The 22,859-nt window shown below is 38.7% G+C and overlaps 1 protein-coding gene across 1 annotated transcript in view; it reads left to right on the top strand.

Annotated features, from left to right (window-relative positions):
* The window catches only part of SORCS1 (sortilin related VPS10 domain containing receptor 1), a 226,156-nt gene that overhangs the window by 134,941 nt on the left and 68,356 nt on the right, over positions 1-22,859 (top strand). The window contains exons 6-8 of the mRNA XM_053450012.1: positions 4,856-4,920; positions 14,546-14,664; positions 15,911-16,000. Of these exons, the coding sequence (XP_053305987.1) occupies positions 4,856-4,920; positions 14,546-14,664; positions 15,911-16,000 (274 nt within the window). The remainder of the gene's footprint in view (positions 1-4,855; positions 4,921-14,545; positions 14,665-15,910; positions 16,001-22,859) is intronic.

The following is a 22,859-nucleotide window of genomic DNA, read 5'->3' as shown; positions in this document are numbered from 1 at the left end:
CTGCTATTCCCTCTGCGAACTTGTCCTCCCGCAGGGCTTCTGCAAAAGGGTGGAGCCTCCGCGCACACCCTCTCCCCCCCTGATTGGAGGAATTGGGGAGAGGGAGAGGCCCCGCCCTTTTGCAGAAGTGCTCCAAGAGGAGCGTTTAGCTGCTTTACACCTTTTTGCTCCTTATTTTCACATATTAATTTTAGCATTTTTACAAAAACTGTATGATTTAAAGATAAAATTATTGGTGATAAACGGGGTACTAATTTTATACTCCCCATACTAATTTTCTTAACCCCTTAAGGACAATGGGCGGTCCCTAACCCCATTGAAAACAATGCATTTTGAGCCGGTACATGTACAGGCTTTGTCATTAAGGGGTTAATTAGACGATGATATCTTGAGCACTTCGAGACATTTTTTTATAACATTTTTTTATTTTTTTAAAGCAAATTACAAGATTAGGAAAATAGAAAAACAGCATATATTGGAGGCCGGCTCCGATCCGACCTCGGCTCGTTTTAACGATATTAAAACAAGTCGGTTGACGTGTCCAGCTGAATCAGTACCAGCCGCGATGTCCTGGGGATAGCACGGGCCATGGAGCACAGCTGTGATAGAGGAATGCCAGCTGGAGTCCACCAAACTGGAAGGAGCATCTGGGTCTCCGTCTGTATCCGCAGAAAACGAGGAGATTTCACACTTTTTAAAAGCCCAAATCTTCTCGTTTTTTGGTTATTCTTTTAATGAATTCCCCCCCCCCATTAAATAACTTCATTTCATTTCAATTGTGAACTTTTAGAATATGAGAATTAAAGCCTTTTAAATGCTTGATACAATTTAAAGATGATTTGGGAGACATAAAAAATCTGTATCTTTGGGAAATGCACTTCTATTGCTGGTTATTTGAGTAACTGAGTGAGTTAGGAGACAGATAATGGATTTTATTTAATGTATAAAGCCGGTCCCTGCTGTTTCTATACACATTATCGGGGCTTTTAGGGCTGTAGAACCCTGCGATCCCCTCATACCCAGCAAACATTCTGAATGAATAGAAAAGAGGGGCATCAGGGGGGAGAGAGGGGCATCAGGGGAGGAAAGAAGGGCATTAGGGGGAGGAAAGCAGGGCACAGGGATCGGGGACACTTGAAAGGTAGATTAGTGCATGCTGCTTTGTTCTAACTTTAGTTAATTTTATGAATTGTATAAATACCCGAAAATGAGAAGAGAGCCCCAACAAAAAACTGAAAAATGTGGGAGAAAGTTCAGAATTTTCATTTGAAATTCATTGTCGCTCTTTCCCTGCCATCTGCAACAACCGCTTCCGCGTCTCTGCTTCCCTGACTGTCTCTGCTTCCCTGCCTGCCTCCGCTTCCCTGACTGTCTCCGCTTCCCCGTCTCCACTTCTCCGTCTGCATTCTACCCTCCTCCTGAAAGCTCTTTGACGCTCTTCAGAGTACTTCGGCAACAGGACGGAGCCTCCATGCACTCCACGGGGACACCTCGTCTCCCATCCGATGGGGTGCTGAAGAGAGCGCTGAATGCAGACAGATGAGAAAGACAGGGAAGTAGAGACATGGAAGACGCGGAAGGTAGAGACAGAGCGGGAGTGAGTGAGTGTGTGAGAAAAAGCAACACATTTTCTTTCCAAATAGAAAGAAATAAAGAATATCCATTGTCTGAAAATGAATGGACCAAAAAACAAAAAGAAACATGTGTCCGAATAGTTTTTTGGTCCTATTGGGAGGGATGTCATTTACAAAGCAGGTACTAAATAGTCATTTTTTACATTATTTTTTCTTTTTTTGCCTCTTTGTTTATTATGGATTAAAGGTTCTGAAAAATGTGTGAGAATTATATCTTTAATTGCGTCACTGCTTAATCGTAGCCTCCAGTCATGTGACACCGAAAGAGCTCACCAATAGGGTTTAACGTCATAGTTGTCATAGTAACATTACAAAAAAAGGCTTTATATAGGTCAATGTATAGTTTCTATATGGTTCATCATTTTAACAGATGAAGGCAATCGACAACACATAAAATATCCAGGAAATGTGAGTGATTTATAAAGATGTGTCCAAAATCAGGAAAAAAAATTGGGAATGTCCCCACATAAAAAATTATTTTCGGACACAATGTTTCTAAATTTGACAGACAGACCAAAAAAATAAATCTGTGAGTAACAAAAAATGCACAATCATTTTATTTAAAAAAGCGTATAAATAAGCAGATTTTGAATTAGAGTTAAAAATCATAAAATTAAATAATAAATTTAAAAGAATGGTGAATTTTAACCAATAACCACCCAATCACAAGTGATGGCATCATGTCCACAAAAGAATAAAAGTTGGTTTTATCATTTTATCCACATTTTTATGGCACAGGAGAGATTTTTCTCCATGTTATATTTCGTTATATTTCGCTTTTTAGAAATAACCTTCCTCGCCTGTCCTCGTCTCGCCTGTCGAGTCTGGGCGACGGGGAGGTCTTTGAGGTGTCAGCTCCTGGAGTAACTCAGCAGCTTGACAGTGATCCTCAAAGTCAACTCAACCAGCAGCACCCCATCTACTCAGGAAAAGTCAAGTTCGAGATAATGAATCTCCTATCCAACTCTGCCAACTTGGTCAGAGAAATTAGAAAATAATCCAGGAAAAAATCCTACTTTTTAAAAGCTATATATCTGGGGTTCAGGTTCCTTCTTCCGTCTTCCGTGTAGAATGACTGTTACTATTTTATCTTTATCCGGAAACAATGTATATCTCAGCAGTAGCTATGATTAATATGCAAATGATGGCTCTGTGGTCCCTTTAAATTTCCATGGCGTCCTCATTGCAAACGTATGGGGGGATTCTGCACCCCCCATGTCCATTTGCCCCTTCCTTTGCCCCCCATTCTTTTTCATGCAGGGGATGCTTTTGGCCGGACACATTTCTATATCTCTCTATATGTAACATACTTACCTCCAGTGAGCTCCAGCGCCGGCTTGGTAAATGCTGCGGGTGTACAGTATGTGAGAAGCGCTGCCATTGATTTGGATGGGAGAGCTTTCCTGCCACTCATTGGCTGCTTCAAGCAGCCTATCAATGGCAAAAAATGTCCGACCACGGTGGAGGAGGATTTCTGCGGGGCTGCAGCTTCTACTTTAGGTAAGTTTATAAGTACTTTAAATACTGTAAGTGCATTCTTCTTACGTGGAGCTGTCCCTTTAAACACCGTGAGATCATTTAACGTCGATAAAGCTGAAAATATACAATGAATTAAACAATGACATCATGTTAGCAGCTTACATCCTATTAGAAGTTTTTTTAAGGCATTGCGGATGTTTTCAACAACACGAAAAAGTCCAACTGTACATTAATCTGTACACTCCCCTCCAATATACGCATTAACTCCATGTCGCCCGCGCCTTGTTACCCCCACCATATCCCGTTACCCCATCACACAATGGGCATTCAAACGTAAAAGTATCAGCAGTTATCAATCTCTGTTATCCGTATCCCGGTCTCTTTCAATGCGTCGAGCGCAGACTAAGAATAATTTTAACCCAGTAGATGCCAAGGAGGGGGGAACCAAGACACGGCATCACAATGGGTTAAAGATGTATAGCCCCCTAATCCGTCGGTTCGGTCCGAGGAGCCCCGCTAGGACTGTATAATGAATGAACAGAGCGGTTGCGCATGGTAGATATGGATTTGGGCTGGGATTCAGGCTAATGCTACTGGTTTCCACTGTTCAAATTAAAATGCTGGCTGGTGAGTTACTCCGGGGATCATCCGCCTGCCAGGAGGAGTTGTTTTGCTCTGAAGCCGAGTTGCGTCTTCACCCGGCAGCCTCGTCTTTTGTGATCAACAATAGGGTGAAGAGTCTGACTTATTATTTATGTCGAGTTGTTTATTTTCTTCGGGGATTGAAACCAAGAAAGAAGGCCAAAAAAAAATGTTACACGAAACCGAACTGCATATTTAAGGAGCTCAGATCACGGCGAAAAAAATCAGCTCAGCTTTTATTGGACTTTAACTTAATTAAGTACAAACATACCGAAAACTTCTACAAAAAAACATAAAAATTTATAAAAAATATATAGATTTTCAATCCCCTCACAACCCCCCCCCAAAATAAATCCGCCGGGCACGGAGACGCTACTGAGCTTTCTATACTGAATTGACATAGCGATGGAATTTAAATGAGAGGGTGGTGGATAAGTGGAACAGCCTCCCAGCAGAAGTGGTAGAGGGTAATACAGTGAGGGTATTAAACATGCATGGGATAGACATACGGCTCCTGAATCTAAGATTGAAACAATCACAATAGAAATTACGTTTCTATACAAAAAAAATAAACCCTTGCACCGGTTTATAAATTGAAGTAACAATAATAGAAACCCACGTTATGTGTGCACCACGGAGGCGGCCATCTTCCTTCAAAGTGACACGCCCCCTTAATGCTTCTCATGCTTTAAGCAGCGAACGCCTTGCTACTAGGCATAGTTGCAAACAAAGTTAATTGCTGGCACATGTCCAGGGCTTGGCTTTCCATTGGTTAGCGTCTACATAGAGTCAGAGCACGGGAGGGATTTTTCCTCCCCTGAAAAATATAGATTATTGGCGCAATGCTAGCAGATCTGGCTTATTAGTTTAGCTGTTAATGCCGAGGCCAATGCTGACATTCTGTTTTTTGGAATATAGTCTTAGCCCTGGCAAGATTTGTTAAGCTGGTGATAAAACAGAAAATATTAGGTAGAAGTAACTTTTATTAGAAATTTATTTAACTAACCCCTTCACTGCCAGATGTGTTTTTTTTTTTAGAAAGTATTTAAAATTCTATAAAATGGAGAATGACCTATTTTTTGAAATATGTTTGCTTTCAGGACGGTGACTGTTTCTAACCGCGATGCCGATCTGGTTCATCTGGAGACAAAAACAGCCGAAGGACGTAAGTATATTTTCCTTTCTTAGAAAAAGGTGCCCTGTTAATGAACCCTGCTTACCGTGTATTAAAAACAAGAAGGAGTGAACGTATTGAGATAGATTTCAACAAAGGAAGGGGGTGGAAACATTTCGAAGTGTTTTTTTTTTTACTTTACTGAGAGGGTGGTCGATAAGTGGAGCAGCCTCCCAGCAGAAGTGGTAGAGGGTAATACAGTGAGGGTATTAAACATGCATGGGATAGACCAACGACTGATTAAGGTTTGAGTCTTTAGAGCTTCCGTGTCCTTCTTGTTCTTACGTCTTCATTCTTCTTCCACTTCTCGCTGGTATCAGCTCTGTTTACCAGGCGCCTCCCGGAGCGCTTCCGCAAAAGGGTGGAGCCTCCGCCCACACCCTCTCTCTCGATTGGAGGAAGGAGAGAGAGAGGCTGTCCACGTGGGGCCCTTTTGCGGAAGCGCTCCAAGAGGCCAGGATTTTCTATGGAGGAAGAGAAGCGTTTCTGCACCTGTGGGACAGTGATTGAGCGAGGGTGATTGAGTGTTTGAGCGAGGTTGAGTGAGAGTGTGAGTGAGGGTGAGTAAGAGTGTGAGCGAGGGTGAGTGAGAGTGTGAGCGAGGATGAGTGAGAGTGTGAGTGAGGATATGTGAGAGTGTGAGCGAGGGTGAGTGAGAGTGTGAGTGAGGATGTGTGAGAGTGTGAGCGAGGATGAGTGAGAGTGTGAGTGAGCGACAACGAATTTTGTTCCCGAATTTTGTCCAAACCGAAAGAGCAGGAAACGAAATTCATTCTCACAAAACGAAAAACGAGTCTGAATCATTTTTTTGGTCTAATAAATCCCTCAAGCAGCAGGCAGTGAAAATACGGCGGTGAGAAATGTTCTATTTACTCAAAATATTGTAAAGTTAATGTTCATAAAAAAGAGCATTAATAAGAAATCAGCGCGGAGAAACGTCCCTTAACGTCATCTGTTTCTCGTCCGGCGGATTCATCAAGCGCTCCTTTGCATCTTGTTTGCGGCTCGATTTATTGCAGCGAGTAATAAACACGGCTGTCGGAGACGCCGCGGTAACGAGAGCATCTGCCGGGGAGAGAATCATGAAATCTTAATACGCAGAAAGAAAAGTCATCATTTTCCGGCTCACCAAGGAAACGGATTATACGCGAGGCACTTTGGGCTAATTTCTTGTGCTTTAGTTACTTTGCACCCGGCAGCCACGGTTAAAATTGAAAACTGTTTTTTTTTTTTTAGTGAATTCTGATTAAAAGAACTTAAAAAAGATTCTCTATTGAGATGTTCTGTTCGGGACCTGGAATTTTGGGCAAATACCCATCGAACCCCCCTCCTGGACTCCAACCTTAATCAGTCGTTGGTCTCGTCTTAGATTCTGGAGCCGTATGTCTATCCCATGCATGTTTAATCCCCTCACTGTATTACCCTCTACCACCTCTGCTGGGAGGATGTTCCACTTATCTACCACCCTCTCAGTAAAGTAAATCTTCCTTACATTCCATTAAAGCCTCTGACCCTCTAGTGTTAGATTTGGGTCTCTTGCTGTAACTTTTCTCCTCCTTTGAAATAAACTCCCCTCCTGTACTTTGTTAAATCTCTTTATGTATCTAAATGTCTCTCTCCCATCCCCCACCTCTCTCTTTTCTCCTCCATGTCCTATATATTGAGATCCCTTCATCCCCGGTCCTACTGAACGCTCAGACAGCTCACAGAAATCACCCTTAAAAAGTTTGGATGGGAAGCAGGCGCTGATAGGCTGTTGCCATAGAAACTAAAAAGCATTTTTTTGCCTTATTTTTTTCTGTGATTAAAACTAAAATTGTGCTTAACATCGTGGAGCGCGTCATTAAAGATCTGTCTATTTAGTTCATTACTTTTATGATCAATTGATTTGAATTTACTGATTATTGGTTATTGGATATATAGTGGAACCGAAGCACAAGCAAACTGGGCTAATGAGTGATGGAGCCCCATACTTTACATTAACGCCTCTCCAGTGGCAGATCGGGCCCTGCGCTGAACGCGTGGCCACCGAGGACATTTGCCGGCCGTTGGCCTTAAAGGGCCAGACGCGCTTCATTATCCCTGAAGAGTTTTCCCTTAAACCATAATAATTCGCATAGATCACAAATGACTAATTTCTAACATATTGCTTCATTTTGTAGTCAAACGGATTGTTCTAATCTTTTCCAGGGTGATATTATTCTGTCGCAACCGCTAGAAATATTTGGTTATTTTTCCTTTTTCTATTCCCTTTATGGCTAAAATTCTTTCCATGACAAAAGAAAATGTAAGTTCACATGCAGCGTTATTACCAAAAAATTAGAATGCATAAAAACGCATTAAAAACTGTATATAATCGGGTCTAAATGTTTAATGCAGAGTATTTAGTGACTGTATTTGCTGCTCTTATGTGTAGCTAAAAAAATGCAAAATGCTAAAAAAAACACAACAAATTTGCATTCAGTACGCAGATAATATAACTATAAATGTTTATAATCACAGTCTACGCAGTGATATTACTGTATACAGTAATATAACCCCCAGCGCTGTATACAGTAATATAACCCCCAGCACTGTATACAGTAATATAACCCCCAGCGCTGTATACAGTAATATAACCCCCAGCACTGTATACAGTAATATAACCCCCAGCGCTGTATACAGTAATATAACCCCCAGCGCTGTATACAGTAATATAACCCCCAGCGCTGTATACAGTAATATAACCCCCAGCGCTGTATACAGTAATATAACCCCCAGCGCTGTATACAGTAATATAACCCCCAGCGCTGTATACAGTAATATAACCCCCAGCGCTGTATACAGTAATATAACCCCCAGCGCTGTATACAGTAATATAACCCCCAGCGCTGTATACAGTAATATAACCCCCGGTGCTGTATACAGTAATATAACCCCCAGTGCTGTATACAGTAATATAACCCCCGGTGCTGTATACAGTAATATAACCCCCAGTGCTGTATACAGTAATATAACCCCCAGCGCTGTATACAGTAATATAACCCCCAGCACTGTATACAGTAATATAACCCCCAGCGCTGTATACAGTAATATAACCCCCAGCGCTGTATACAGTAATATAACCCCCAGCGCTGTATACAGTAATATAACCCCCAGCACTGTATACAGTAATATAACCCCAGTGCTGTATACAGTAATATAACCCCCAGCACTGTATACAGTAATATAACCCCCCCAGCGCTTTATACAGTAATATAACCCCCAGCGCTGTATACAGTAATATAACCCCCAGTGCTGTATACAGTAATATAACCCCCCAGCGCTGTATACAGTAATATAACCCCCAGCGCTGTATACAGTAATATAACCCCCCAGCACTGTATACAGTAATATAACCCCCAGCACTGTATACAGTAATATAACCCCCCCAGCACTGTATACAATAATATACCCCCCAGCGCTGTATACAGTAATATAACCCCCAGCGCTGTATACAGTAATATACCCCCCAGCGCTGTATACAGTAATATAACCCCCAGCGCTGTATACAGTAATATAACCCCCCAGCACTGTATACAGTAATATAACCCCCAGCACTGTATACAGTAATATAACCCCCCCAGCACTGTATACAATAATATACCCCCCAGCGCTGTATACAGTAATATAACCCCAGCGCTGTATACAGTAATAACACCCCCAGTTAGTGGAAGATCTGCTTGAATTCCAGTCTATAGAATGGCATGTATATATATATATAGTATATTCAGTTACAATAAGTAGCAATCCTCAGTAAGTGAGGATAGTTTAATTTAATTTTATGCTTTGGTAGAAAGGCGCTGGAAATGTATCATTTAAAATGATTAAAGGATTCTGCTTGTCTGGCTTCACTATACCAACCTATACATTGACTGAGTTTGGTTGTTCAACATCAGCAAAGATTTATCCAAAAACTGGTAGTAGAAAATTCCATGTAAATACTTAAAACTATGATGTCATTAGATAGTAAGTCCTCTTTTTCTTAATGTATACATAGCTATTGTACCCCCAGCACGCTGCCTGCATAACTACTTTATTTGCATTATATTTCATTTATTAATAGAGCACCAGCTGTTACAATAAAGGAGAGAGATTGGGGTCAAAATTGTTTCAGAAAGAAAGATTTTGTCCATTAAAACAACATGAAATGGATGAGAAATCCAGCGTAGACGGGGTTAATGTTGTAAATGATGATTTTAGCTGGAAATGGCTGATTTTTAATGGAATCTCTTTATCACTCCCATCACTCCTTTATGACTCCCATCACTCCTGTGTTCCAATGGCCCTTTATCACTCCCATCACTCCTGTGTTCCAATGGCCCTTTATCACTCCCATCACTCCTGTGTTCCAATGGCCCTTTATCACTCCCATCACTCCTGTGTTCCAAAGGCCCTTTATCACTCCCATCACTCCTGTGTTCCAATGGCCCTTTATCACTCCCATCACTCCTGTGCTCCAATGGCCCTTTATCACTCCCATCACTCCTGTGCTCCAATGGCCATTTATCACTCCCATCACTCCTGTGTTCCAAAGGCCCTTTATCACTCCCATCACTCCTGTGTTCCAATGGCCCTTTATCACTCTCATCACACCTGTGTTCCAATGGCCCTTTATCACTCCCATCACTCCTGTGTTCCAATGGCACATTGTGTTCGCTGATCCAAGTTTAAGTTTAAAAGTATAATTGATGGTTAGAAACCCTTTTTGTGATTATGTTACAGCCAGAAATGTCCTTGTTTTCTATCAAAACTGCTCAGTGAACAGTAGTGTAAATACCCCCCCGTGTTTTCATGTCCTGTTTTGCAATCATTATTACAAATTACACAAAAAGAAACAAAAAAAGAAACTTTCCAGTGCTTTAAAAAGTAGAATTTAGTTAGGTTTTCGTATAAGATATATTGTAACAACATTTAAGGGGAATACTCAGAATTCTCTTATTCCAGCCCAACGATGTCTCGCAAATTGGATGGAGAGCCGCGGTAAAGCAGTTATCCACGCAGCAGCCTCGCAGGGGTCTAATGACATTAAAGCCTGGATATTTATTACGCATAGGAAAGGGCAGCCGGGTATATCTGGGCGTTTGCAACTCAAAAAATGATTAGGCACCCGTCGTCTAAAGCATGCGCTCTGCGGATGAAGATGAGACCCAGAAAGAAAGCTTGACTTGCAAGTCACCCCCCCTCCCACGGCCAATTACGGCTAATCCAGAGGCACGCAGAGCTGACACTCACTGTCACAACGAATCACGTCTTTTATACTTTGCATGGAAACGGCTCTCTCTCATTTGTAACTATTCGTTTTAAACATATAGAGTTAATTTAGTATGATTTTTTTTTTTTATCGGTATTTTAGTAGAATTTTGAACCATTAATGATATTTCAGAGCTTGGCCATTTTTTATGTATTTTACTTTATTATAATATATAATTTTTTTATTCATTATAACGGCACCCTGTTTTTGTTTTTTTTTTAATAGAATTTGCCCCGTTTTAGTTATTAAATTCCAGACAGATGCTGAACTGCCTCGCTGTGATGCTGAAATATTTTCTAACCAAATTAGGACATTCCAAAGCGGATGGATTTTTGTTGCGCGGATATTTAAAACAAATCCAAATATGTGTTTTGAGTTCATATCTACCGTTAATTATACAAAAACCCCAACTGGGGAGAATTCATTAGGGGGGGGGGGGTTGCAAGAAAGTTGAACATTTCTGCTCCCTGACTTCACTGACCACTCTCTAGGGTCAACCCTAATGAGCTTCCTCTGTGGAAAGCTGCTGAGCTGGGCCTTTATAATGTATAATTAATGTGCGGAGTTTCATTGGAAGTTCTTACATTGATTGACTATTCATTAAACAGGGCTGGCTTACGATTTAACTATACATTGTACAGGGCATCTCACTGATTTAACTATACATTATAAAGGGCGTATTACTGATTTACCTATACATTATACAGGGCATCTCACTGATTTAACTACACATTATACAGAATCCATCCGCTTTGGAATGTCCTAATTATACATTATACAGGGGCCGGCTTACTGATTGAACTATACATTATACAGTGCGTATCACTGATTTAACTATACATTATACAGGGCATCTCACTGATTTAACTATACATTATACAGGGGCCGGCTTACTGATTGAACTATACATTATACAGTGCGTATCACTGATTTAACTATACATTATACAGGGCATCTCACTGATTTAACTATACATTATAAAGGGCATATCACTGATTTAACCATACATTATACAGGGCCCAGCCCACTGATTTAACTATACATTATACAGGGCATATCACTGATTTTACTATACATTATACAGGGGTGACCTGTTGATTTAACTATACATTATGCAGGGCATCTCGCTGATTTAACTATACATTATACAGGGCCCAGCTGGCTGATTTAACTATACATTATACAGGGCCGACTCGCTGATTGAACTATACATTATACAGGGGTGACCTGTTGATATAACTATACATTACGCAGGGCATCTCACTGATTTAACTATACATTATACAGGGCAGACTCGCTGATTTAACTATACATTATACAGGGGCTGGCTCGCTGATTTAACTATACATTATACAGGGCCGACTCGCTGATTTTACTATACAGCTCACTGGGCATGCCCCATCATCATGCATAGTGATCGCAGGGAGTAGAAAAGATCTAATTAAACTATCGGTGGAGGTCCCACAGTTCAGCGCGTGGAAGGCTTATTCCGGGGTATTCCATGGAGTTTAAAGGTATCTGACCAACGGGCGCTTATACCCGGCACACGGCACGTCCCAATCGCCCGTAACGCCGTAACCATTAGCATCAAACTCTAATCCGGCCGCCTAATCGCCGGTTGGATTGTGAATTCCTGCGGCTGGCGCGTGGATTTTTACCGCAATCTGGCTGCAGAACCGAAATTATTTGTTCAATAATCAGAGGAAGCCGGAGAAACGCCATCTGCTTGCCGTCCTTGTTTGCCAACAGGCTTCCTATTTACAATCTGTCCCAACGAAAGGTCAATGAGCTCCCTGGAAGTTCCCGTAATACAGATTTAAAAAAATAATATTTTATTGATTAATAAATAAAACGGATAATGCCTGTGCCGTTCAGCTTATGTTTACAATTAGCTGTGATTTCTGCTGGTTCATATTTTTAGTGTCTTTTCTTTTAGTTATGATGTATTTTACTATTTTTTACTAGTTTTTCAAATGTGCGGAATGATTCACAGGCTGCCAAATTCTCAAATGTCCTCAAATTCAATGTCATCGCAAATGACAGGATCCGAGCTTTTCATGTATTCTTGTCAAGATGTCTTAGAACATCATGTACTTTGTGATCATAGTAAAATTAGTCATTGAGATCATTTCATATATATTACGTAACATGAAATGGATGAGAAATCCAGCGCAGAAGGGGTTAATGTTGTAAATGACTATTGTAGCTGGAAACGGCTGATTTTTAATGGAACCTCTTCATAGGCGTACAGAGGCCCTTTATCACTCCCATCACTCCTGTGTTCCAATGGCCCTTTATCACTCCCATCACTCCTGTGTTCCAATGGCCCTTTATCACTCCCATCACTCCTGTGTTCCAACGGCCCTTTATCACTCCCATCACTCCTGTGTTCCAATGGCCCTTTATCACTCCCATCACTCCTGTGTTCCAATGGCCCTTTATCACTCCCATCACTCCTGTGTTCCAATGGCCCTTTATCACTCCCATCACTCCTTTGTTCCAATGGCCCTTTTATCACTCCCATCACTCTTGTGTTCCAATGGCCCTTTATCACTCCCATCACTCCTGTGTTCCAATGGCCCTTTATCACTCCCATCACTCCTGTGTTCCAATGGCCCTTTATCACTCCCATCACTCCTTTGTTCCAATGGCCCTTTTATCACTCCCATCACTCCTGGGTTCCAATGGCCCTTTATCATTCCCATCCCTCCTATTGTTTCTCTAAGTCAAATTGTTATGTTATATACTTATGTCTTGTCTACCCATTGTACAGCGCTACGGAATATAATGGCGATAAAACAATAAATAATAATAATTTAGTTACATATCTGATCTTGATGAATACAGGATTATCTCGAGTCATAAAGGCCAAACATAAAGTCAGAATGCTGACAGTTAATGTGCCTTTTTGCCTTCATCTGGATTAACAAAATTACAGATATCCTGAAAAGGTTGAATTTGATGACTTTGTTAATTGTGTAACTTAATGCTTCAATCACCAATTCCTTGAAATGCTTTCTCTGTGACGTGCAATACATTTTTTGTTCTAAAAAAATCAGTTTCACTGAAATTAAATACATTAATAATTAAATCTTATAAAAGATCTGAGCATTCTAAACTGAAAGTTAAATGTCTAAATATACTCATTCCCTAAATATACTCATTCCCTAAATATACTCATTCCCTAGCAACACTTAAAAATGGAAGACTCTTGCCCAAAAATGCTTCCTTGAAATAAGACATATTTTCCAAACAGTCCTTAAAGAGAACCCACAAATAGCAATAAAATATTTCATTTAACACTTTAATTTAATCCGGAACTGATTATTCCGATTATTATTTGCTTGTTACTTTGTAACAATGATGTATTCATTTATAAGGCTGGTTATTATATGTCTCTAAGTTAACACTGAAAAGTTTATTATTAATTATTACCATTATTACTACTAGTAGTAGTAGTAATAGTAGTAGTGTTATAATAATAATAATAATAATAATAATAGTTATTATTATTATTAGTAGTAGTATTATTATTATAATAAGAAGAATTAGAATTTTTGTCATTATTATTTATTATTATTAGTAGTAGTAGTAGTAAAAGTAGTAGTAGTAGTGTTACAATAATAAAAATTGTTTATTTATTATTATTATTATTGTTATTGTTATCAATAGAAGTTTATTAATTATAATTATAATAATTATCATAATATGGTAGTAATAATAATAATAATAATAATAATAAAAATAATAATAATAATATGAATGACCTTACAGCACAAATAAAACATTTCTAGACAAAAGTACAGAGCCATTATTTTCTGTTATCAGGGTAGTAATTTGTATATTATCCACGAGTATGCATTACATGGTTTACTTTTATATACAGATATAACCTTAAAACATACGATTCCTATATATATATATATACCGTATATATAATTTATATACATGTACTTTAGGTGTAAGTGTAAGGTTACATTTTGGTAATTTCTTCTTTTTCTTCTTATTTTAATGTCTTAAGAGTTAAATGACAAAGGCTAATAATAACTTGCGGCTCGGTTACCAGAAACCCAAAAGGAATGGATAAATATTGAATTTTTGAAAAAAAAAAGGGAATAAAAGAAAAGCTGTGAATCAAGAATGTGTGCTTGTTTTGTTATTATATATATATATATATATATATATATATATATACCGTATATATACATAAATATATATATATATATATATATACACATAAATATGTTTAAATGCCCCTTGTGATCGCGTTACCCCACGATCTTGATCTGCCCTGAAATCCCCCCATTTTCATTTCACGTGAACGATTTCCCTGTTTGCGTTTAGATTCTCAGTATATTGTCTGCCGGATGCACAACTGCTCGGAATTGGTGAGGACCAAGCCTTTTCCAGGAAACATCGATACCAACTCGCTCATCGTGCAGGATGAGTATGTGTTCGTCCAGGTGAGAGAACATTTTATTTTTTCACCCTTTTTCTGTACACATTTCCCCCCCCCCCAAATCGATGTTTGTTTGATGAAGTTTCCTCCCATCATTATTAATATAATTAATTAATAAGTAAAAAATAATGGGAAACAATGCAAAAAAATAAAAAATAAAAAAAATAAAAAAAATCAGTATTAAAAATTGCAGTAATATATTGAAATCACACTATTCTTCGTGATTAAATATAATGTATTTTTGTATTTTTTTGTTTCTATGTTTATTATGTGTCTCCCCCATTCATGTTCAACTTCCCTCGCTGTATTAGCCGCTACTACTTCTGCTGGGAGGCGGTTCCACTTATCTACCATTCCATCTCAGTCTCTGACCCTCTAGTGTTAGATTCGGGTCTCTCGCTGTAATTTTTCTCCTCCTTTGAAATAAATCCCCTCCTGTACTTTATTAACCCCTTTATGTATTTAAATGTCTCTCTCCCAACCCCCTTTCTCTTCTCTCCCCCCAAGCCGGACGTATTGAGACCTCGTAGTACTTTCTGGTCATTTCTATCCTGCTCTCCAGAATGTCACTCCCATCACTCCTGGGCTCCAATGGCCCTTTATCACTCCCATCACTCCTGTGTTCCAATGGCCCTTTATCACTCCCATCACTCCTGTGTTCCAATGGCCCTTTATCACTCCCATCACTCCTGTGTTCCAATGGCCCTTTATCACTCCCATCACTCCTGTGTTCCAATGGCCCTTTATCACTCCCATCACTCCTGTGTTCCAATGGCCCTTTATCACTCCCATCACTCCTGTGTTCCAATGGCACGTTGTGTTCGCTGATCCAAGTTTAAGTATAAAAGGATAATTGATGGTTAGAAATCCTTTTGTAATTATGTTACAGCCAGAAATGTCCTTGTTTTCCATAAAAACAGCTGAGTGACCCCAAACTTTTGAATGCCAGTGTATCTACATTTGACATGAATTCTTCTATCCACCAAAATAACACATTACAGACACATGTTAGTTACCGTTTCTTACAGGAAATTAATGTAAGGCTTATTATTATTTTTTGCTGAACGTTATATAGTAGAAATTAAACATGGTTCATGTGATCATCTCAGAAAGAACTACTTGTCTTTGATGTTAATTTGCTGGAAATGGTGCCGTTCATATTTTTTATTTTATTTTTTTTACTTTTTATTGAAGGTGAAGATGTTTTTTTTTCCAGTTTAACGACATCTCGATCTTATTATTAATTGTAGTTAACTTCAGGAGGCCGACCGCACTACTACGTCTCGTACAGAAGAGAACCCTTCTCGCAGATGAAGTTACCAAAATACGCCCTGCCCAAGGTACTGAGCATTTCCCCTAACTTTATGTTTGTTTGTTTGTTTTTATAATGTATTCACTTAATTAGACATTATTGTGACCTTTTCTTCTCCTTAGAAAATGTTAAATTAATAACAGAAAGAAAAAAAATTCAAAAAAAATGTCAAATATATAAAAATTCTAATAAATAAAATAAAATTTCAAATATTTTTCTTTATTATTACAGACAAGGAAACATAATGCGACGTGGCTTCAACTTGTTTAATATATATATATTAATTATATTATAATTATATAATATAATATATATAATTATAATGTTATATAATATATAATAATAATAGTTATATTTACTGTATATATATACATATATATATACAGTTTATATAACAATGGTCAGGGAACGTTATTTGTTGCCCAAAAACGAACCAAAAAATATCTCCGAATTATTTTGGGCCCATTTGCACGTAATTATTTTTGTTCACCATCAAACAGGAGCCAAATCAATGTACTGTAAAACAAGAGGACATTATTTTGAGTCCTAATTTAAAAGAAAAGGGTGTTACGTCCGTCTACACAAGAAGTTAATTCCAGGCCTTCCTGTTAAAATAGTCGAAGTTCTTTAATGAAGTTCAGGAATGGCCACAATATTCATGAAGCTGAAATATTAATAAGTAAAATGAATGATATTTCAAGGCCCAATGGCGTCGCCTGCCGTCGTGTTATGCCATTCTGTTTGTTTTGTGGATGTTTCGCCACACTTGTGGGTTTTTCATGTTTCTAAAATATGACGCAATAAAACCACAACAATTTGACTTGGTCTCTGTAGAAAATATCAGATTGTAACATTTCACCTTAATTTTGACATTGGACGGAACGCATTGCTGCCGACGAGACGATCAAACGCAATGTTTGCCAACGAGTCCCCTTAGCGGCCATGTAAATAGAGACTGTTTGTTTCATTAATCACTTTGTAACAGAAGGCAATTTATCGGTATTTGTGGAGACGCGAGAAGGCCACACGCGGTCGCGTAATCCGTGTGTTTAGAAACCGATACGTTTATTTCAGTTGGTGAAAATAGCCTGGAACAAGGAGACTCGGTTGAGTCCTTGAGTTATATTTGGCGAAATATTATGAACTATATTTATTTAAATAAAAAATAATAAAATAACATTTCTGCTGATTTCTCCTAATTTTAGCCTCAAAAATCCTTTATCCAGTATTTTTTTTCTTTTTAAAATAAAAGCCAAAATGTATTATATTTGATTATTATTATTATTATTATTATTATTATTATCATAAATAATAATAATATTATTTACTATTATATATTATTATTATATATTATATTATTATTATTATTGTTGTTTTATATTATTATTATTATTGGTATTATTATTATTATTATTTTTATTATTATTATTATTGGTATTATTATTAATAATATTATATTTTTATTTGATGTATTATAATCTTCTTATAATAAGTGCATATCATGGCACTTATGGAATACGGGCTGTTCCACTAATCTACCACCAGCCATAAAATTTGAGAATTGAGGATTTTTTATTAAAGTTTATTAAAGCGAGAAAGGATCTTTGTCACGTGTAGAAAACACAAGATAGTGGAGCCCAACGGGGCATTAATGCTGCAAGGAAATGATCTCTGCTCTCTTTTAAAATAAAGAGAAGCCGTAATAAGCATCCGTGATTGGCTGCTGCCGCGAATGTATTTACCAGCCTCGCTCAATACATGTGAACAGACGGAGCTCAAAGCGAGAAGAAAACAAATTTAATTGCGTGGCTGACATTTCCATCGGTTGTCAAGAAAATGAGTGGCTGCTTAGGCCTGGAACGGAGATATTATTTATGGTGGGCTCAGCGAAGGACACTAGAAATTTTCTTTCTTCTTATCTCATTTCCTCCCTTTCTCTTTATCTCTCTTTTCCTCTGTACTTCTCCCCTTTCTCTTTATCTCTCCATCTTCTCTCTAATCCTCCCTTTCTCATTAAATCTTCCCTTTCTCATTAAATCTTCCCTTTCTTTTTATATCTCCCTTTTCTCCTTACCTCCTCCTTTAGCTTGGCATCTCCCCCTTCTATTTGATCCCTCGTTTCTCATTATATTTTCCATTTCTCTTTATCTCTCCCCTGTCTCATTATCTCCTCTCTTCCTCTTTATCTCTCCCTTTTCTCCCTACCTCTCCCCTTTCTCTTTATCTCTCCTCCTTCTCTTTGACCCCTCCTTTCTTATTATCTTTCCTCATTTTTTTGTCCCATCCATCCACTGGCTCTGTTTCTTCTCCTTTCCCTTTTTTCTCATCCTACCTCTCCCCTTTCTCTTTATCTCTACCTTCTTCTCCCTGTCTCTCCCCTTTCTCTTTATCTCTCCTCCTTGTGTTTCTTCTCCTTTCCCTTTTTTTCTCTTCCTACCACTCCCTTTTCTCTTTATCTCTCCCTTTTTCTCCCTGTCTCTCCCCTTTCTCTTTATCTCTCCTCCTTGTGTTTCTTCTCCTTTCCCTTTTTTCTCATCCTACCACTCCCTTTTCTCTTTATCTCTCCCCTTTTCTCCCTGTCTCTCCCCTTTCTCTTTATCTCTCCTCCTTGTGTTTCTTCTCCTTTCCCCTTTTTCTCTTCCTACCTCTCCCCTTTCTCTTTATCTCTCCTCCTTGTGTTTCTTCTCCTTTCCCTTTTTTTCTCATCCTACCACTCCCCTTTCTCTTTATCTCTCCCCTTTTCTCCCTGTCTCTCCCCTTTCTCTTTATCTTCTCTTCCTACCGCCCCCTTTTCTCTTTATCTCTCCCTTTTCTCTCCATCTCTACACTTTCTCTTCATATCTCCTCCTTTCTATATCCTGTCTTTTTTAACTCTCATTTTTCTTTCTTTATAAATATAGTGGACCTGTTGTGGGAGCAACGCGTAAAAAGGAGGTCTGTTAGAAAACCTTCCTTTATTCTGAGCCAAGAGAGCGGCTGATCATTAAAATGTTTTATTAGAATGATTTGAAATATCACTAAAACCCCGCGACAAATACAAGTTTGATCAGCGTGTAATGAATGTGTTTGTGTCCCGGTGGCAGTGCCCTCCCTGTATATACTACTTTTAATCATTCTCTTACATCTTCAGAGGTTTTTCTTGCCGGATAATAATAGGGCGAAAAATAAAGCTCCGTCAGACCATTATCAAAGCAGCTTCGTCCTATTAAAAAAAAACGGAGAAAACTCTTTTCGGTGAAACCGCAAATTCTCTTTAATCTATTTCTATTAAAGAGAAACGGGAGCCGTTGGGTCTAAAGTGATTAAAACTTTATCGGCGCTGTGAAGGCAAGTTATTTCTTATCTTTCTGGACATCCACTGCTGCTTATATCGGCCGGAATAATCAGATTGCTGGCGAAACCAGTGATTTTGGTTAATTGGGGGCATTGGAATAACTGATTAGCATTGGCACACTTATGTCAATAGGCATTAAAGTGCCACGGCCGTCTCATCACTCCTGGTCTGTCCCTCAGTATAGGTAAAGCCCATAGGTAAAGATTATTATATTTAAGAACTCACAAGGAACTTTATCAGGTCTGGATAGCTTTTTGAGAAAGAGAACATGTTTTATCATAAACCAGCATCATATTTTCCAGCTTATTGGCTTGTAAGATGACAAAGAGGGTGGTAGATAAGCGGAACAGCCTCCCAGCAGAAGTGGTAGAGGGTAATACAGTGAAGGTATTAAACATGCATGGGATAGGCATACGGCTCCTGAATCTAAGACGAGACCAACGACTGATTAAGGCTTAAGTCTTTGCAGCAGGAGAAACGGGCGACTAGCCGGGGGCCGAATGGGGGCCGACCTGCTGGAAAATTCTATGTTTCTATATTTATGTAGCATCACAGTGGGAGACGTTGGTCCCATGAAACACAATGTTTCTTCTTCTTCAAAGTTGCGGTGCTCAATTCATCATACCACTTCCCACGACTCCCCGCAGCTAAAACATAAGCCCAGTTGTCAGGACTGTCCCAGCAAATTTGGCACTGTTGATAGCTATAGAGTTCACCCGCAACTAATGGTTTAGTGAATACACCCCACAGAAAGAGCTTTTTTTAAGTTAGTTTTGTTGTTCATACTCCCACTAGATCAATGTGTATATATATATATAATATAATAGATAATATATAATATAATATATAACATTATAATATATACCGTATATATATATAAATTACATCTAGATAAAAATGATCCGAGATAAGACTCTAAATCACAGCTGCGCCCCCAGACCCTGCAGAGGGCATGGAATTTCTATCATATTGGGTTTTAGATTTTCAACAAATTCCGTTTTTATTAGTAAATGTTATATTGAAAAATTACAAATAAAGTATTCAATTTAGAAGCTCTTTTTAGTGGAGCCAAGCGGCCTTAATATTACGGAGGAAAAAAAATATGAAAATTAAGGACATTTTTCAAATTACAATTAACTCAACAACTCTTTCAAAGACATTCTTTGCATATTCTAAAAAAAATATATACATATCATTTTTCCCGCAAAGTTTTAGGTCATGTGACCTCTATTGTTCTGAAGACATTTAGGTGTGAGTGAACTGTTCTGGGAAACAGACACGCAAGGGGTTAACGGTTTCGTGCATGGATGTTAAACTAGTAATTATATGAGGGGAAAAAAATAATTAAATACTATAAATAATAATCATTATGCCGATCGATGGATAGATATTAATAATTCAAAAGTCATTAGTTCCCTGGTTATTTTGTTCAGGGAACGGTTCAGAGAGAGGGGACTGCAAACACACAAACACACACACACACACACACACACACACACACACGCATACACACACGCATACACACACGCATACACACACATACATATATATATATATGTATATGAGATAAATATATAGTAATATATAATAATTCTTTTAAATGCTGCTCAGAGGGTAGATATAAAAACTGCGAAAATTGAGAATTGTTTCATTATCTCATTAAGCCGTTAACAATAAGCAAAGGATGCAAAATATAACGATAAGAAACCGGAGCATCATGGGAAAAACATTTATCCGGCATGTGCCCTGTCATTGACCCTGGTGGTCGGCTATCATGGACTGGCCCCCGTGGGCCATTACATGGGATTGGGTCTTCATGGTCCACTATCCAAGACACTCATGGCGTACTCCTTTTGGTGCCCAGGGGGCGATTGGCGCCTGGTTGCCCCGTAGTAAATGGGGGGTGCAGTGGGAGAACGAGCATAGGGTGGGATGGAGCAGGTTTGGACTGGGCCTCTTCGATATACATCTTGGGGACAAATACTCATCATTCATGTCTGCCGTATATTCTAGTCACCAGAATCAGGAATCTGCACTCACTCCCCACAGGAACTCAGGTGCTTAGCTGTGCCGGGAAGGGCCAACTCCCCAGTTATCTTTATCATTGTGAGGTCGAAACGTTGTTGTCCGTTTCCTTCAAATAAATCTGTCTGATGGAACCCTTGAGTGCCTGGAGCCTTTTTCTATTTTGCCGTATATTCTACACCTAAAATATAAGACACAGCTGGACATAGCGGTAAAAAGCCTTCTAATGCCCACATACACTCTCACTCACTCTCTCGAAATGTTCACTCTCTTCTATCTTTTCTCATGGATATTAGCAATGGCCGCTGCAATGGGATCTGGGTGAGAGTTATTGAAGGGTTAATACTTTTCACATGCGCAGTTCCCAGGTAAGCTCATGGTGAATCCTCAGTCGGTCCCCTGGCCAGAATTACGATTCATTCCGCGAGTGCGTATAATCCGCTGCTCAGAAAAGAAACTTCCGCTGGAATTTTAATTTAGACGTTACATTGTTTCTCTGCTTTGTATCTCAAATTGTCCTTGTAAGAAATGGTAACATTTCCTCCATTAGCCCTTTTCTCATATAATATCATAATTTAAAAAAAAAAAAAATTAAATTGACTAATAATAATAAAAAAATATTAATAAATGACTAATAAAATGAAGCAATCAGGTTATTATTTTTTTAGTATTTTTTTTTTTTTATAATAGGGTTGACTATATTAGGATTTTAACCCCCTTCATTCCAGAATAATGGGTTATATAATTTATTATGTTGGCATCTTAAAAAAAGTAGCCTTTGTTTGCAAAAAAAAAAAAGGGGAGGCTTCAGCGAAATTAGAAATTTAAAGTAGAATAAGCGTTAAAAAAAAAAGAAAAAAAAAAATGGAAAATCTGTGGGTAGTTTTTAGCTGCCATCCAGCTTTGATACAAACTAATTAAGTAAAACATAATTTGCAAAATAGATTCCTCGCTGCGACTGAATGTGTTTTAATTACTAAAATCCGAGGGAAGGTCTGTTCATGGAAAGCAGCTTGTTATATGCATTATGATAACGAAATTACGAACCTCCCTCCCTGATTGCAGTCTGGAATGGAGAGTCCGCGGCATCGACACCGCACTCCGAGCGTCCCCATTGGACGAGCCGCTGACGTTCAATTTCGGTTACTTTGTGTCGACGAAGCGCTGGGTTTTAATGCTTCGGATACGAAGCCAACGTGGGTTGAAATAAACCTAATTTCTGCATCATATTGAATTCCTGCAGAGGGACTCTTAATTACGACGCGCGGAACTCCGAACGGCAGATGTTTATTCCGCGTTTAAATATTGGAGCAGAAACAGAATAATGTGTGTGTGTGTGTGTGTGTGTGGGGGGGGGGTTAGAACCACAACATGCCTGACATATAAAACCTCAGATTTTTGATGGTCACAGGGGTATTCTTTGGCCCTGGCATTTAAACGGCGTCATTGGTCATGTGACTGTGAATTATGTGACTTTATTGTCTTAGAATATTCCGTGTGTTTAAAAAAAAATGGTTACGGAACCCTG

This window comes from Spea bombifrons, chromosome 11 (assembly GCF_027358695.1).
Source record: "Spea bombifrons isolate aSpeBom1 chromosome 11, aSpeBom1.2.pri, whole genome shotgun sequence".
NCBI lineage: Eukaryota > Metazoa > Chordata > Amphibia > Anura > Pelobatidae > Spea > Spea bombifrons.
Note: the sequence above shows the minus strand (reverse complement) of the source record. Positions and strands in the feature narration are given on the sequence as shown.